The 19,261-nt window shown below is 41.8% G+C and overlaps 1 protein-coding gene across 2 annotated transcripts; it reads right to left on the bottom strand.

Moving 5' to 3' along the window:
* Window positions 1–1,105: 1,105 nt before the first annotated feature.
* On the bottom strand, window positions 1,106–18,611 carry sftpba (surfactant protein Ba). 2 transcript variants are annotated; one of them, XM_079804908.1, is made up of 11 exons: window positions 18,458–18,595; window positions 17,731–17,795; window positions 17,160–17,234; window positions 13,451–13,573; window positions 13,185–13,298; window positions 13,029–13,109; window positions 6,833–7,016; window positions 6,358–6,494; window positions 6,191–6,271; window positions 1,570–1,677; window positions 1,106–1,439 (listed from the first exon to the last, which is right to left on the bottom strand). In XM_079804908.1, the coding sequence occupies exons 1-11, from the start codon at window positions 18,504–18,506 to the stop codon at window positions 1,404–1,406; spliced, it is 1,053 nt and encodes a 350-aa protein (XP_079661034.1). In that variant the 5' UTR covers window positions 18,507–18,595; the 3' UTR covers window positions 1,106–1,403. The 2 variants fall into 2 exon arrangements, with proteins under 2 accessions (XP_079661034.1, XP_079661035.1); XM_079804909.1 differs by having other exon boundaries at window positions 1,127–1,439; window positions 6,851–7,016; window positions 18,458–18,611.
* Window positions 18,612–19,261: the final 650 nt, after the last annotated feature.

Below are 19,261 nucleotides of genomic sequence, written 5' to 3'. Positions count from 1 at the left end.
CTCCCTGGTGCATTGTGGGACTTTTTAGAAGTGAACATTTCAGTGCACTGGCAGAATTTTGCAATTGAGACACCACTTAAAATGGCCGACTCGCTTCGTTTATGGTTCCATGTTGGCCTAGTTTTTGTTAAATAAATAATGACACAGTGTTATATGTCATGTGTTGTTCATCTGAGGTTGTACTTACCTTGAGACCTGCTAAGGACCAGATGCTTTTCATTATGTTCTGATATGTAAAACCATAGAATTCAAAGAGGGTGTACTTTCTTTTTCACGACTGTATATGTGCCACCATAATAAAAAATGTAATGCCCTGATATAAACATTTAAGAGTAATTCTGCTGTCTTTACGGTTTACTTTAACATATACATTAAGGGTAAAAATTAAATCTAAATATAGATCTAGCAATTTACTGCATTTTGGACAGTGTCATTCAACATTTAATATAACTAACATTAATTTACCATGGTAATAGTTTCAGCTAAAGTCCTATAGTACCACACTACAGTATTTTTTCTAATTCCAAGTGTTAACCCAATAAGGTTAATTCAGGATAATGGAGACATTTTCCCCCAGTCACCTCAGGGCAAAATGTGTCAACATAAAATATTTCCATAATATAGTGTGCCGTTTTAGTTAAAAATGTACGTTATCACTTATCAAATGTTTATGCACTCCCAAAGTAATTATTCATATCTAAGATAACATTGTTAATGTCCTTTGAATTGACCAAGGCTTGTGCAATCCCTGGAAAGATTAATAAAGTATTGTAAGATCAATGATGTTGCTTAAGCAACAGTATCCTTTTTGTTAAAATAACAACTGCCCCTTAAAACATGTTTTTGTATAAATCTAGTATTTTATCTTATTTACTGAAGATATTATCCAAGCCTATGACTCTGTGACTCTCGTTTTCAACTTGAAAAGCAAATATAACCATAAAGATCCAGGAAAGGATGAAGAATATGTGGCATTGGTCCAGGAGGTCAATCAGCATTTCATATAGACTACATTGTTGATGCTGACATGCTGTTAAAACTCAAACAAATGCTGAAAAACCTTCACCTTTTACTACTATTAGAAGAAAACACAGCAACATATTTTCAACACTCAAAAATCGATCAGTATGACAACACATACTGGGTTTTTATGTTTAAATGTTAATGTTGAAGTTCACATATTTTTGATAGAAGGCACAGCAAACATGAGTTATGAGTATGAAAGAGGCCTGTCTGTATGGATAAGGTTTGTAAAACTTTAATAAACTGGGTGTAATGTAAAGGAACAGTAAGATACCCAATGGATGTTCAGTAAAAAACAGATTTACCAGTTTATTAGGCATTGATTGACATTTGGCAAACTATGCTAACATTTACCATGAGCATGGACAGCTGAAACCGATTTATGCCCAAACGTTCTTCTGACAGAAGGACACTGCCTGTAGGAGTTACATAAATGTGTGTAAAACATAAACATTTCAATTAAAACACAAGATAAAGATGATTAGAAAGCTAGAACATGCACATTTGGCAGATTTATTTAATTAAAAGGCTTTTCAGAGCACTTACCCCACAATCGACAGCGATCTGGAAGTCTCTGCAGATGTAGTCCAGTCCAAGACTACAGGGGTCGGCAGCAATCACAGACTCCTCACCAGAAACACACAAATTTGCCCTCTAAAGGGTCCAGAAAACAGAAAAATACCACATTTCAAGCTATTTTTTATGCTCATTTTAACAACATTTGTTAGAAAGTCAACTGTCAGATATTAAAGGTGCATTTAACAGTTTGGTGCTATTTAAAAAAAAAAAAAGATTTATGCTAGTGTTATTATAAATAGAGTTTTTGTCATTTTCATGAGATGAAGACTTATAATAGTTATACTCATAAAGGTTTTCTATAGAAGTTTTACATGGTGTGAGTCACCCCTCTCAATGTATTTCGTAAAACTGGAATGATGTGACCCAGTAGTGTTTCACTAAACCGAAATCGCATACTTTCCTACTATATTGTAGGGGGAAAATGTATGTGACAAAAGTAGTATGTCCGAATTCACATACCTACTTCTACCAGGCAAGATTATGAAGTGTACGTTGGATACTTTAGCCTACTATCCCATGAGGCCACGGGAGAGGATTTGTGAATGGCAGTGAAGTGAAGTAACTGACACTGGTAGGTCACATGATTAGCGGCCGTGAAGTAATTACTCAAAATAAGTACCTACTCAAGAGAGTATGCGATTTCGGACGCAGTCTATCATTCGCTGCCAGTAGATTTGTGTTGTTTGTTGTGAAGAGTGACAATTACACAATGAAACACTTATCATGCTTTAACAGCAGAGTATTCAAGATGCAAGATTTGAAGACGGAGGCATTCCTGAGTAGTGGACAGGTAAGGGAATTAATTATTGTGTATACTGCTCTCAAAAACGCACTAGTATCGGCCTATCTGACATGATGCTGATCCACAACAATACATGGCAAAGCAGCATCTAACACCATTGTGGTAGCCTATCGATACTTAAACTACACTATGAACGGCGATGCTAATGCTAAGCAACTAAGCATTCATGCTCCTTTAACAATGCAACAGAGTTGGAAATCCCTCTGCTGGAAGGCTATTCGAGTACATTAAAATGTCACAATTTTGTAATCAAGACAACTGGATTTCTAAATCCCTAACCTTAAAGCTACACTGTGTGATATTTTCCCCCATCTAGTGGTGAACTGGGATATGACCATCCAGTGAATTTTAGTTTCTGTTCTGTTCAATTCCGATTTCGTTTTAACTCCTACGGTGGCCGATTTAGTCCAAGATTAATATGGCTTCCAGTTCGACCTCGTCCACATTCGACACGGTGCCTGTGGGATATTCTGTGCGCAGTGGGATGGTTGGAACTCAACTGGCCTAATTATTCGGCTAGAAAGAACTGCAGCTAATCCAGAGTGAACTTTGATGATAGTAATGTTTATTCAGTCATCCAATTGCAAGGCATAAACAGGTTTGCATGGATATGTACATAAATGTGGTTTCTGTGAGAGAACAAATTAGGATGGTAAATATACATGATAATGACATGACAGAATATACACAGTTAAGAACTGTAGAACTATACGTATAAGTTACATTTGTATAATGTAACCGTAAACCAGAGCTTATTGTACCATATATAGGCGCTAAATGCAGCTGCATTAAAAGGAGCGGAGCTGCCGCTGCTGCTGCTAACAAGCGGTGTCCGGTTACAAAAGTGTGTGCGCAGGTTTAGCTTTGTATAACAAGTGTTAATATGCCGATCAGACCTGATACATATTTCCATCAACATACATTATAAGCAAATATTTTCTATAAACGAATAAACATTGTTAATAACTGAATGATTATTCAAATAGGTGAGCATTACGCTATTGTATGTTGACACAAAAATTCTTCTGAGGTGACATCAACTGAATTACGCGATGACACACTCTGAAACACATCCACAATGACAATAACTATTATTACTTACGGAGTTATTAACGCACAGAAATACCACACAAGGAAAAACAGACTTTTGAGGAATAAACAAGCCAGGAAAACGCCGTATAACTCTGTTACTGGAGCTGCTGAGATGAAAACTCTGCACATGCACCAGACAAGTCTGAACAAGTTGACGCGCACAGTAAAACCGGTTAAAACGCGAAAGGCGAAGCTTGAATTTACGGGTATGTCCCTCTTTGGCTAATGTACTTTCAAGATGGAGGGACAACATGGCGACCACCGTTAGATCCCATTACCTTATGTATTTTCAATGGCATATTATAAACTTACGAGAATACTTTATTACTTGAAAGAAGTAAATATACATTAATGAGCACATATATTTTTGAAAGTACTAAGTGTTTTTAGCTAAGAATAGACTAAAAAAGTTACACAGTGTAGCTTTAAGTGTTCAGTTTTGGTTTTGCCACCATTTTTTCCTATGGGCATAAATGATACCACTCTGAAAAACGTTGCAGCTGTTAGCAACACCCTGGTTGTAAGGCTGCTGTTTGGTTGGGCTCTCTGGTCTAGTATTCTGTAACATAGTCCACTGAAGGCAACCTTGATGAACCCATGTGCAGTTTATTGAAATCCAAAATTACGTGTAACAATACTAAACAGAGATAAATTATTAATCTATGCACATCATTATTTTATTTTTAATGAATGTGCCCTCGTAATCTGTAATCAAAATAACTTCCCCTCCCTCTTACAAAAACTTATTTTCTCTGATGATGCATTTACTGGCGCAAGGGCGGGGCAACCTGTCACTCACATGAGAATAGTCAAGTCACTTTTATTTATATAGCACTTTTTACAATGCCGATTGTTTCAAAGCAGCTTCACAGTGTTAAACAGGAAGAAAATGCAACAGAATTTGATTGAGAAAACGGTGATGTTATCCAGCTCATTTCAATTATCATACAGTGACAATGCGGGCAGATCAGTAATTTGGTTGAAAATTTTGTGTCCCCCAACTGAGCAAGCCAAGCCAAAGGCGACAGTGGCAAGGAACCAAAACTCCATCAGGTGGCATAATGGAGAAAAATAGCAATAGCAAACCACAACCATCCAACAATCCAATCAATTCCCCATAGACAAAATCAAGTCCCGCTCCCATTTTTTCTTGTTTGAGAAGCTGTTTCAATATGTCTCAATAGAGAAGAAAAGACTATCACAACTCAAGTTTCATGCTAACTTAAAAGTTGTGGTCACATTTACCATGATTCAGTGTATATTCTATGGGGCGCCGTTTGTAAAGCGGCTCACGCTGAAAATAACAGCAACATTTTGACACATTTAGCTTCAAACAATGTTTAAAAAACTGGTATGAATTTTTGGCGGTCACTTTTTTAGCACATTTACAACAATATTTGTCAACTTAGAGATATTTTAAATAGTTAAATCTAAATGTTAAATCTAAATGCTAAAGCTAAATCTAAATGTTAAATCTAAATCTAAATGTTAAATCTAAATGCTAAATCTAAATGTTAAATCTAAACGTTAAATCTAAATGTTAGATCTAAATCTAAATGTAAAATCTAAATGTTAAATCTAAATGTTAAATCTAAATACAAAATCTAAATCTAAATGTTAAATCTAAATATAAATGTTGAATCTAAATGTTTCGGGTGAAACTAAATATTTAATATGCAAATTCAGAATGCAGATAACCGGTTTTAACATTTAGATTTAACATTTAGATTTTACATTTAGATTTAGATGTAACGTTTAGATTTAACATTTAGATTTAGCATTTAGATTTAGATTTAACATTTAGATTTAGATTTAGATTTAACATTTAGATTTAGATTTAGCATTTAGATTTAACATTTAGATTTAACATTTAGATTTAGATTTAACATTTAGATTTAGATTTAACATTTAGATTTAACATTTAGATTTAGATTTGACATTTAGATTTAACAATTAACATTTAGATTTAACATTTAACATTTAGATTTAACTATTTAAAATATCTCTAAGTTGACAAATATTGTTGTAAATGTGCTAAAAAAGTGACCGCCAAAAATTCATACCAGTTTTTTAAACATTGTTTGAAGCTAAATGTGTCAAAATGTTGCTGTTATTTTCAGCGTGAGCCGCTTTACAAACGGCGCCCCATAATATTCACCAGTAAAATCCTGTAAATTAAATCGGAATCCTTGTGATCTGGAATTTCACTTGAGGGTGAAAGATTTCCCCACAGAGATTTTGCATCGGATTCAAGTTGGTCGTTGACCAACAGGAAGCCTGAAAACCTCCTTGATTTAAAAGTGACTTCCGCGTGAATTGCACTATTTGTGCAAATGGTGCTATATGGCACTAAAAGTGGTTATTTGGCTCGTAATCAAAGGCGACCCACTTTTAGTGCTATATAGCACCATATCTTAACAGGTTCTGTATATGGTAGCGGTGCTATATAGCACCTCAGTCATCCCAAAGAACTGGTGAAGAACTGCTGAAGAACCACTGAAGCACCAAGATTTGGTGCTATACAGCACTTAAAGTGGTTCCCCTATGACTACGAGCCAATGAGCCAATTTCAGAGCTATAGCACCATTGTTTTAGAGTGTACATTACCACACTATTGTTGGGCAATAGACCTTTTTTTGCTCCCTTAAAAGTGCACCTTTTTTTCAGAAAGTGTAAAAATCTTGTTGTTTCTACCTTACAAACATCCAGTGCCCCCTGCGGTTTGCTCAGAAGCACACGTAGCTGGTTCCCATGATGCTGCACGTACGTGTCACACTAGACAGGATATAGGAATTATTATAAACTTACAAATTCAGGGCACTCAAAAGTCAGCAATTCAAAGGAGCAGCTTGATGTCTAACCTTCGGCATGGCACTGGGGTGCAGCTGGCAGACGGTGTCGAGGAATGAAGCAGCCTGGCGCTCGGTGGCATTGGAGCCCAGATGCATTCGAGTTAGAATCGCCAACGTCAGACAAGAATCACAATCGGAAAGAGCCGCTGTTCAAAAAAAAGAGAGAGGGATGAAGAAACAAAATGGGAGGCAAAGAAATTTGTGTAAAGTAGGGGTGTCCAAACCTGCTCCTGGAGGGCCACTGTCCAGCAGAGTTTAGCTCTAAAATTAAACACACCTAAACCAGCTAATCAAAGTCTTCAGACTCACTAGAAACTTACTGTCAAGTCTGTTGGAGCTGGTTGGAGCTAAACGGCAGGACGCTGGCCCTCCAGGCACAGGATTGGACTCGCCTGGTCTATAATTAACATTTTTGTGAATTATTCCTTTATTAATGTTCAGAACTGTTAAAGACAAAAGTACAAGCCATTGTCTGAAATCTAACCATTGACGGGACGCTCACGTATTTCACAAATATGAAGGAGAGTGCATATGAAGTTAGGAGAGGTGTTGTTCAGTAGCATTTCAACCAACAGTTGGACGTATTTTTCAACTATCTTATTGCACTGTGGCTGGATCAGAGTAGGAAACTCCTTGCACAAACTCTCAAGCAGGACAGTTATGATGGTCTGTAGGGGGGAAAAACACAAAACACTGGCTATATAGCACCATTTTTTTTAGAGTGCATGTATGTACAGTATTTAAATATATTTGTAATTTACAAGTAGCAATTTAGTGCATTTTAAATATATCAACTTTAAATATTGAAATAAAATTCTACAGTTAAAATTATAATCAAGTAGGCTATTTTACATGTGCTTTATAAGTGTAGTAAAGCATGAAAAAAGATTATTAAAACAATGATTTTAAATGTACTTTAAAGTGAAACGTCTCGGTTACGGATGTAACCCTCGTTCCCTGAGGAGGGAACGGAGACGTAACGTTAGTGACTAACGAATGGGGGGTTTCGCTTAGAAGCCTATCAACTTCGAGTTTTGAGAAAACGCCCAATGGCGTGCCAATGCCATGGGGCATGCGGAATTTGCATACGTAGCTCCGCCTCACTGCGTGAGTATATAAGGAAGTACGAGGCAATATCGCATTATGTTACCTGCTTGAGGAGCCAAGACTGAACTCCTGCGTTCCAGGCAACACAGCTGATGTGGCAAGGGGACGTTACGTCTCCGTTCCCTCCTCAGGGAACGAGGGTTACATCCGTAACCGAGACGTTCCCTTTCGTTCAGTCACTACGACGTAACGTTAGTGACTAACGAATGGGGGTCCCAATATAATCCCGCCACTCAGCTGTCTTCCAGTGCCCTGCGTAAGTGTGAGTACCCTGTCGTAAGACTAGTACGGACGAAGGACTCCCACTTAACACAGGATTACCAAGGTACACTGGGAAGCATATCCCAGTGAGGGAATGCCAAGATGCCTACCCGTGGGGAGGACTTAAGAGACACATATGACCCGGAGAGGGTTGCATATGGGAGATCTCTAGGGTACCAGCCGAAGGTGGATTTTTAACCCTAGGGGTGGCGGGGACACGCCAAGGGAAGAAACCCGCTCACTGCGGAGACTTACGGTGAAATACACATGTGGGGGTCGCCAGAGGGAACCATGCACATGGGGCACCTGGCCGGACATGAGGGTCTGGGCTCGAGAGGGCAGACTGAACTGATGTCGGCGTCGACAGTGCTGGAGGAGCTCAGGGCTCTCGGGGAACTCACCTGAGGAAATATCGCACGTATCCAGTCCGTGGAGTGGAGTGGCGAGCAAGCGAAGACACCTGAACCTGGTCCTTACCGGCCCCTCGGGGGAGCGAGTACATAGTCGGACACTGGCTCCACTCGGAGATTATAGAATCTGGCGAATGTGTTGGGTGTCGCCCAGCCTGCAGCTCTGCAGATGTCTGCTAGCGAGGCGCCATGCGCTAGAGCCCAAGAGGAAGCCACACTCCGGGTGGAGTGTGCCCTCACACCAAGGGGACATGGTCGGCCTTGCTGCTGGTAAGCCAAAGCAATGGTGTCCACTATCCAGTGAGACAGCCTTTGCTTTGAGAGAGCACTTCCCTTCCGCTCTCCACCATAACAGACAAAGAGCTGGTCTGAGGTCCTGAAACACTGCGTCATGTCTACGTAGGCGCGGAGAGCGCACTGGACAGAGCAATGCCAAGGCTGGGTCTGCCTCCTCCAAAGGCAGCGCTTGCAGGTTCACCACCTGGTCCTTGAACGGAGTGGTGGGAACCTTGGGCACATATCCAGGCCGGGGTCTCAGGATCACGTGAGAGTTAGCCGGCCCGAACTCCAGGCACGCTTCGTCAACCGAAAATGCCTGCAGGTCCCCGACCCTCTTGACTGAGGCCAATGCGGTCAGCAGAGCCGTCTTCATAGACAGAAACTTAATATCGACCGACCGCAAAGGCTCAAAGGGAGGTCTCTGCAGAGCAGTTAACACTACTGCGAGGTCCCAAGAGGGTACGAGAGGAGAGCGAGGAGGATTCAGTCTCCTAGCTCCCCTCAGGAACCTGATGACCAGGTCGTGCTGACTTACCTTTTTGTTCTCCAAGAGATCGTGGTGGGCAGATATTGCGGCCACATATACCTTGAGGGTGGAGGGAGACAGCCTTCGCACCAGCCCCTCTTGGAGAAACTGAAGCACGGACCCGATCGGACATTTCCAGGGGTCTTCTTGGCGGGAAGAGCACCAGGTGACGAAGAGGTTCCACTTCAACGCATAGGCATGCCGAGTGGACTCTGCCCTAGCGGAAGTGATGGTGGCGACCCCCGTAGGTGGTAGGCCACTCAAACCTGCCGGGTCCCGTCTAGGAGCCACACGTGGAGGTTCCAAAGGTCGGGACGCGGGTGCCAATGGGTGCCCAGTCTCTGAGTAAGGAGGTCCGGTCTCAGAGGAATAGGCCAGGGAGGGGCTGTCGCAAGGAGAATGAGTTCGGGGAACCAGGTCCGGCCGTGCCAGTACGGGGCGACCAAAAGGACCTGCTCCTTGTCCTCCCTGATCTTGCACAGAAGCTGTGCGAGTAGGCTCACTGGGGGAAACGCATATTTGCGTAGGCCCCGCGGCCAGCTGTGCGCCAGTGCATCCGTGCCGAGCGTGCCCTCGGTCAGGGAATAATACAGGCTGCAGTGGGAAGAGTCGTGGGAGGCAAACAGGTCTACCTGTGCGTCGCCGAACTGTTCCCAAATCAGCTGAACCGTCCGGGGATGGAGTCTCCATTCTCCCGGGAGAGGCTGAAACCGCGAGAGCTCGTCGGCTGCGTGGTTCAGGACTCCCGGAATATGGACAGCACGAAGGGACCTCAGGCGCTTCTGACTCCATAAGACGAGATGGCGGGCGAGTTGAGACATGCGGCGGGAGCGTAGACCGCCCTGGTGGTTGATGTACGCTACTACGGCCGTGTTGTCTGTCCGGACGAGCACATGTTGACCCTTCAGCAACGCTCGGAAGCGGTGCAGGGCGAACCGTACTGCCAGCAACTCGAGGCAATTGACATGCAGGAGACGCTGGGGTCCTGTCCAGGAGCCCGCGGCTGCTTGTCCATTGCACATGGCACCCCAGCCCGTGGCAGAGGCATCCGTCGATACGACAACATGCCTGGAAACTCGTTCTAAGGGCACACCAGCCCGTAGAAAGCTGAGGTTCGACCACGGGGTGAGTGTCTGTAAGCAGGCCCGAGTCACTTGGACCCGGAGCGTGCCAGACTGCCATGCCCATCTCGGGACTCGATCGCGAAGCCAGTGCTGAAGCGGTCTCATATGAAGCAATCCGAGCTGCGTTACCGCGGCTGCAGATGCCATATGCCCCAGGAGCCTCTGAAAAAGTTTCAGTGGAACCGCATTCTTGCTCTCGATTTGTCGGAGGCAAGTCAGCAGAGACTGCGCACGCTCGCTCGAAAGCTGCGCGTACATGGCGACCGAGTCGATCTCCATACCGAGAAAAGAGATCCTCTGCACGGGGCAAAGTTTGCTCTTCTCCCAGTTGACCCGAAGGCCCAGACGGGTTAAGTGGTGGAGAACCAGATCTCTGTGTCCGCAAACCTGCTCTCGAGAGTGGCCTAGTATGAGCCAGTCGTCGGGGTAGTTCAGGATGCGGACCCCGTGCTGCCAAAGGGGCGCAAGGGCTGCCTCGGCGATCTTCGTGAAGACGCGAGGGGACAGAGATAACCCGAATGGGAGAACTGCGTACTGGTATGCCCGCCCCTCGAAAGCAAAACCGTAGGAACGGTCTGTGTCGAGGAAGGATGGAGACATGGAAGTAGGCGTCCTTCAGGTCAATCGCTGCAAACCAATCGTACGGACGAACGCATTCGAAAAGGCGTTTCGCAGTCAACATCTCGAACGGAAGCCGGTGAAGGGATCGGTTCAAGATGCGAAGGTCCAGGATTGGCCGTAACCCACCGGTTTTCTTGGGTACAATGAAGTAGGGGCTGTAGAACCCCGACCTCATTTCGGCTGGAGGGACAGGCTCGATCGCACCCTTCGCCAGTAGAGTGGCAATCTCCGCACGCATGACGGGGGCATGGGCCCCGGTCATGGTATAGCGGACTCCCCTGTAACGGGGAGGAGCCTGCGCGAACTGAATCGCGTAGCCGAGCCTGATGGTCCGGGCAGCCCAGCGGGACAGCCCCGGAAGCTGAAGCCAGGCTTCCAGAGACTGCACCAACGGGGTCATCCGGACGACAGACGTACCCTGGGTGGGGCAGCGAGGCAGCGTTACCGGCGCGGACAGGGGAGGCTGTTGGGCGTCCCCGGGTCGGAGCACGGTTAACGGCTGCGCCCTGACAGAGGAGACCAGGGAAGGACTCGCGTTCCACTGGGGTCTGCTCTGCCAGGGGGCTCTGGGGCGGCCGAGAACTGTTGGGCGCAGTTCTCAGCCGCGCCGCCGAAGAGGCCAGCCTGGGATATGGGTGAGTTGAGGAGGCGGGCCCGCTCAACGTCCTCCACATCACCAGGTAAGGCCTGGTGTTCTCCCGGACCACAGCTGTGGACATCGCCCGACCCAGGGAGCGTGTGGCCACCTTCACCGCCCGGGGGCGGGGTCAGTTGCGGCACGCAGCTCAATGAAGAGCCCTGGGTCGGCTCCACCCTTGTGCATGTGCAAAGGGGCGGCGGCCTGCCCGTAGCACTGCGGGACCACGCCACCGAAGTAGACGAGCCCACAGGCTTTGGGGGGGGTGCTTAGGACAGCCACACCACGCCACGTCAAAGCCCTCTGTGGACACCGTAGTGCGCAACAGAGAGTTCAACAGTGGGGGGGGAGGGGGCCCCAGTGTACCCTAGGCCGCGGCCCCATCAAGGGCAGAGAAGGCGGAGGAGGCCACCAAACGGTCGCGAGAAGCACGGGGACTTCCGGGACCGCGTGATCTCCTCATGCACCCCGGGAGCGAAAGGCATTGGGGGCGGGGCCCAACAGCTGTCGGGTGCCGCCCCCAAAAACCAATCACGCAACCACGAGCACCCGCGGCTGGGCGGAGTTCCACACCAGCGCGAGACTCGCGGCTGCCCGAGATAACATGGCTGTCAACTTTAGGTCAGATCAGGCAGTGCTGACACACCCGGAGGCGGAGCACAACCTAATCGTCATCCCCAAAGGACTCCAGCCCACCTTGGGATGCGGCGATCGACATCTCACTGCTATCCGGAGCGTGAACTGAACGAACGGGGCGTCAGAGACGGGCCGTAGATTCAATCCAACACTCGCGGAAGCGATGTATGAGAGGGGGGTGTGGCCCGAGGAATGAACGTCGGGGTTCTTAATACCACAGCACCGCCCTCAGGTCACCCTGGCCACCAGCCAAAGTACCATCTCACTCGGGGACGGTAGATTGGGGTGTGGCAGAGGGGACTCTCTCTCCTCACGGAGATCATTGAGTCTCGACCGTGACATCGCGATGGTCACGCCCCCGCAATGGAAACGTGACACATCCGCAAACACTGCCCGTGCGCGCTGAAGCCCAAACACGCTCGAGCAGTGAATGCGTCCTCAGACAGCAGCGGAAAATCGATCGCACCCGGAAGTGCACGGGCGAGCCGTCTTGAAAAAAACGTGCCACGCGCAAGCTCTTTTTGTGAGAGGAAAACCTTGCAGTCGATGCCGAAGCGCCCAGGGAAACACACACCAGCTGTCAGGCGGACCACTGCACAGATCAGCAGGCAGGAAGTATGCGATCACTGGAACGCGCCGTCACACCAACACCGACTGGAAAGCTGCTCGTCTCGAAGAAGCTGACAGAGTCTCAGAAGGCTGTAGGAGTGAAGAGGTAGGTACTCTTGGCTCCGAAAGCAGAAACATAATGCGATATTGCCTCGTACTTCCTTATATACTCACGCAGTGAGGCGGAGCTACGTATGCAAATTCCGCATGCCCCATGGCATTGGCACGCCATTGGGCGTTTTCTCAAAACTCGAAGTTGATAGGCTTCTAAGCGAAACCCCCCATTCGTTAGTCACTAACGTTACGTCGTAGTGACTGAACGAAAGGGAACTAAAGTGTACTCTCTTAAAATACACTTAAGTGGATTTTTATTTGATTAATATTATATTATAATAAAAAAAAAAATTGAACTACAAGTGCACATTAAACAAAAGTATTTTATGTCATTATTCTGAATATGTTGTGTTCACCTGAGTCCTCTCTCTGGGAAACAGATACTCAAGTGTGCTCACAATGTATGTGCAAACCGAGCAGTGAAAGGATCCCTCCATCTGTGTCAGAGAGCAGAGGAACTTTGTCAGCTATGAAGAACATGCCAAAAAAAAAAACCTTCCTCTAAATGTTACCTTCATAGTTGGCATCGTTATAGTTTTTGCCATGTGATTTAGCAACATATCTTTCATCTTCCCACTGTCCCGGCCTCCACACAGTCCAAGAAAAGTACAGATGTCACTTGGATTCTGCAGAAAGAGATTGCAGACTTATAATTTTTGCATCTTTTGCTTACATGTAAGTTTTCAAACTCATGTGCATTCATTTTACCACGGAATATGCACAATACAATATTCCTAGGTCAAACGCATGGTTTAATCGAAAGCTTTGAGATACTCACCATTATGCTGCTAATGAAGGTGATGGCCAGAGGAAGCATCTTTTCCACCTCAGTGTGGCAGATTTGAGTGAATTTGGCTGGCAACTTATCACACACTTGCTCAAGAGTGGCAGTTATTTTGGCCTAAAAATTAAGATGAATGATTGCATTGAAGTTGCATAAGAAAAGAGAATCCCACACACACATCTGATGCAATAATAATAAAAAATATTTGGACACATTCTTTACACTCCTTCCCTCCCCATGGTGCAACACTACCTCTCCTGGGGGGTGAAAATGACCCAAAGCCTAAAAATTACATCACTTTTTTTTTTCGTCCAGAAATCTTATATCGGACTATTTTGATAAAATATAATCTTTAAATAAAGGTGTTTTTTTTGGGGTGATTAAATTCTTGAATTTTATTATTTTAATTGAAAATAAACATGCTTTATTTTATTTATTATTTTTTATTTATTTAACCAAAAAAAAAAACTAATTCCAGTCCAATTCTCTCTGCTGACCTCTACTGGAGGAAAGAATTACATAAATCTGCAATTTATGATTATTGCCACTAGAGGGACCTAGAGTTTCTTCTCTATGGATATATATATATATATATATATATATATATATATATATATATATATATATATATATATATATATATATATATATATATATATATATATATATATATATATATATATATATATATATATATATATATATATATATATATATATATATATATACATACATATATATATATATATAATTGCTCTATATATATAGCAATTAAAATGGATTATGGGAGCAAAACTTGCTCTTTATTCATTCAGATATATATTTAGACATAAAAATGTTTTAGTCTTTTGTAATACATTTTAAAATTAAATTAATTCATGTATTTCTATGTGAATGGTGTGTGTGTGTGTGTGTGTGTGTGTGTGTGTGTGTGTGTGTGTGTGTGTTCTGCATTGAGGATATTCTATTGTCTCATCCTTTCATTTGTGCATGTCTATGTTCTGGATTGTGCCAGTTTTGTTGTTGGTGTTTTTGGACAAATATTTTTCCCCACCCCATTTTCCCCATTAAATGAATCAAATATTTTTGTTTTATTGTTTTGTTGAAATGTTTTGTTCTTGTACTTTCTTTATCTTTAAAATTAATGTCACTTGGTTTAATATGTATCTAAGGCAATGGCATTCATAAATTTTTAATCCTACTCCTCTCCCTAGGTAATTTTTGACCCAAAATGTGTTTATTTTACAATTTTAAAAATCAGGTGTTCATTTGAGTGATCTAAGAGCTTGCATCGAACTTTCACACATACAAATAGTAACAAATCAATTCGACCCCCATAAGGAATGAATGGGAAAATTTTGATTGAAAATGAAAATCGGGTTGACGTCAGAACCCAACGTCAGATTGACGTCAACATCCAACGTTGGATGGACGTTGCATTTTGGTTGAAAATGAAAATCGGGTTGACGTCAGAACCCAACGTCAGATTGACGTCAGAACTTAACGTCAGATTGACGTCAACATCCAACGTTGGACGGACGTTGCATTTTGGTTGAAAATTAAAATTGGGTTGACGTCAGAACCCAACTTTAGATTGACGTCAGAACCCAACTTCAGATTGACGTCAACATCCAACGTTGGACGGACGTTGCAATTTGGTTGAAAATGAAAATTGGGTTGACGTCAGAACCCAACATCAATCTGATGTCATATTGACGTCCGGTGCCTGCTGGGATGTAATGCCTGTAGTGTCTTAAAGGGATACTCCAGATTCAGTACAAGTAAAGCTCAATCAACAGCATTTACAAAAAAAAAAAAATCAATTTGTACCTCCTTTCTTGAACAAAATAGCAAATATCTTAGTTACAGTGAGGCACGCACAAACGAAGTGAATGAGGCCAATTCATAAACTTTGAAAAGGACGTTTCACCTTTTCAAAAGTACAACCACAAGACGTAAATGATCATGATCAACATGATTTTAGTGTGAAGAAAAATCCAGCACACTCTTATGGCAATTCATAACTATTTTAACTCTTTGGTGAAATTACAGCAAATTTGGATAATTTTTTTCCCCTTTTGTACGATTTGCTTACAGCCCACTGTCGGTTAGGTTTAGGGTAAAAAAATTTAAGAAAAAATTAATTGTATTCTCGTCAACATAAACAACAGTTATAAACTTTTTATGAGTAAAGTTACATCCAATTTTACAACTTCAGGCCATGACAACACAATACACCAACTATAAAAATGATTAAACTTCAGTTTAATAACAATTTTTAACAGAATAATTAATGGATGACTTTTATAAAATGGTAAACTTTGCATTTCTGCAGTAAAACACTCCAAAATAACCCTCAAGTTGTTCCCAACCTGTATGAGTTTCTTTGTTCTGTTGAACACAAAGGAAGATATTTGGCAGAATGCAGATCTCGGCAGCCATGGACTATAGTATCTTTTTCCCCCACTATGGTAGTCAATGGCTGCCAAGATCTGCTTGGTTACAAACATTCTGCCAAATATCTTCTTTTGATGACAGAATTTTCATTTGTGGGTGAACTATCCCTTTAAGTAATTTTTTTTGGTAATAATCAATATTATTCAACAAGTGTTCTCCATTGAGCCTAAAACAGAATATGAACAGAAACTGAATTAAGAGAACAAAACATCATGTCATTGTATATTATATGTAAAGCTAATTGTATAGGCGGATATGTTAGTACAGATATAATACAGGGTCTTTGAAGGACCATAACTGATCGATAGGGTGGTAAAGTGGATTGGTGAGAAACACCAAATTCACCTGACTCGTGAGTGAGAAGTTCAAAAAGTGATACAATTAAAATAGCAGAAGCAAATACACTTCTGCTTTTCAATACAACTTCCTTATTTATTTGAAATACTATATACTATTGAAAACATGCTGAAAATCATGCAAATTTGAAATAAATTAAGCTGCAGTCATGTTAGACTTTTTCAAAAGCTTTGACATTGATTGTAAATTGAATTTACAGTGTTAAACAGCAGCATTCTCACCTCAATCTGTTTGTCCTAGATAGAAAGTAAAACACTGTATCTCAGACATCAGCAAAGAGACCATGTATTATTATTCACTATTACATCTGTGTGTGTGTGTGTGTGTGTGTGGGGGGGGGGGGGGGGGGGGGTCTGAATGGAGGAATATTACCTTTTTTTATTTCTGCCATTCAACCTGAGTTGGCGAATGCACACTGACTCGAGGTGACTTGTGTCACCATGGGGACCTAAATTGAGTTCCCCATGTGGAAACGAGCTTATGAATCATACAGAATGAGTTTGAAAATGTAAAAATGCAGTGAAGTTTTGAAGTATGACGTTTTCTGTGATTGGTATTTGTAGTGTAAAGGGATATAGAATATAGTGAAAGGGATACAGAAATAGTGAACCAGACGTGTGTGTGGTCCAGGTAAACCCTAAGTTATGAGGTCAAAATGTCCCCACAAAAATGGCAATATCTGAAGTACTTTTCCTTGTGGGACATTTTTTTGGGTCCCCATGCAGGAAAACATCTTATAAATCAGACTAAATTGTGTGTTTTGAAAATGTAAAAATACAGAGAATTTTCTTTCTGGTAGGGTTAGAGAATAGAATATACAGTTTGTACAGTATAAAAATCATTATGTCAATGGAAAGTCCCCATAAATCATGAAAACACAACATCATACCTGGAAGTCTTGATTGGAAACAAGGTCCTTCAGGAGCTCAAAAATCTGAGTGCAGTCCTGACACATGTCGCCCATCTACAGAATACAAGATATTAGAGAATATTCAAAGGCCAAGTGTCCTTAAGTTTTATTTTATCAAATGTTTAATCTTAAGGGTGCAGAAATAAAGAGAAGTGAGACACTTGGTATTCTTAAAGGTTTGTGGTTTGGGGTATTTCAGGTGCTGAGTGAAAAAGTTTGAGGATATGAAAATGACAACTTCTATTTTCTCTAATCAATCAGCTGCATCTGTCTTATAAACCAAACTATGGATTTAATATGAAACAATGTGATGCATGATATTTTAACTAATCAGAATAATTCTGGATTTGTAACATGCGTTAGTGACATTTTAGCATTTTTGCTCAGCCAGGAGGTCATATTTTTGAAGAACCAAAACTAATATAAGCCTAAGAAAATAATCTCAGTTCAACCAGTGTTTAAAATGCAGACTGACAGAGTCGAGCCACCTTTTGTTTAAGAAGTCAGTATGTAAAAAAAAAGCGAGGCATTTAGGATTCCTAAAACTCACCAGAGTGTCATCCACACCCATCAGGACATTCTTCATGCCTGTTGTATCAACAGATCTGGTTTTGACTGTTAAAAATAAAATCACTTTTTCACTGAATTGAAGATGAAAACGAAAGTTGAAAACAAATTGCATGTGTTTGGAAAAGAAATACCAAGACATTTGTTTAGATTTAAAATGTAAACAAATTTGGGTCCCACTTTATATTAGGTGGCCTTAACTACTATATGTACTAACATTTTAATTCATAATTTGATACAATGCATTTATTGTGTACATGCATGTTTTTACATTGTACTTACATTTAAAAAAAAAAAACTGCATGTAATTACATCTGTAATTAATTTCTGTACTTACATTTATAATTACACTGTTGACACCCTTAAACTTACCCATACCACCACACCTGTCCCTAACTTTACCCGTATCACACCTGAATATCAGCAAACGTGTTTTGCAATACAATATAAACACAATAAGTACATTGTACTTTTTTTTATGTAAGTACATAGTAGTTAAGGCCACCTAATATAAAGTGGGACTCAAATTTACACTGTTTGGGAGGATAAACAAAAATATCTGATTATATTTTATATTTCTTGTCATGCTACATTATTCCATATTTGTAATTCCATATCAATCATTCATTTAAAAAAAGCACTACAGATGTATATAGACATTATATATACAGAACATATCAACATTACAGTCATCATAGCAGTTAATTTACCTGAACCCAGAAGGGCAGTGAAGAAAAGGAACAGTTTGAAGGCAGTCATGTCTCCGGTCACCTCGGCTAGAAGAACCAATGTAAAATTCTCAAATGTTGCCCTGTATATAACGACGGGAAGGTTCCGCTCAAAGAGGAACTACTCTTTATATATGACGCCCCAAAAGCACAACCCAGCTTTGATAACATAGACCCTTCACTGTACAAATGAGAAAGCATGTGCTTCAACAAATAATGTTGCTTAATCACACTATTTGACAAAAAAAGGGCCAGGTAAAGCCAATATTTGTCCTGTTTCTAGACCATTCATTATTAGTGATTCTTGCTAAGGCAAGCATTAGCTATATAGTTAGGTTAGTGATTCATTCTAAAAGATGAGTGAAAAATCTTGTAGACAAATTGTAAGAATAAAGGCTCTCAACTTGCACAAATTAAGGAATTTCAAGGTTACAGGATTGTTTTGTGTTTTGCCATAAACCCTGAATGTGTGTGTAAGATTGAAAACAGGATGGGATGCACCCATTGTTTTTCAAAAGTTATTATTCTCATTATATGTATTTTGATTCCTTATAAAGCAAGTTAATTCGATTGGATTATGTATTTTTTGGTGAATATAAACCTATGCCCAAAATAATACATTTTGAAGAAGCTTCTGTCATGTATCACTGGGTAGAAATGGGAACGAAGACTCAAATGCAGGAAGAGTAGATTTATTGTAAATAATCAAATAAAACGAACATAAACAAAACACCCGCGAGGGGAAAAACCAAACTTGAAATAAACTTAAACATCAGGAGAGGTAAA

Source organism: Gobio gobio (genome assembly GCF_949357685.1).
Source record: "Gobio gobio genome assembly, chromosome: 22".
Taxonomy (NCBI): domain Eukaryota; kingdom Metazoa; phylum Chordata; class Actinopteri; order Cypriniformes; family Gobionidae; genus Gobio; species Gobio gobio.
This window is presented reverse-complemented; position numbering and strand designations above follow the sequence as displayed.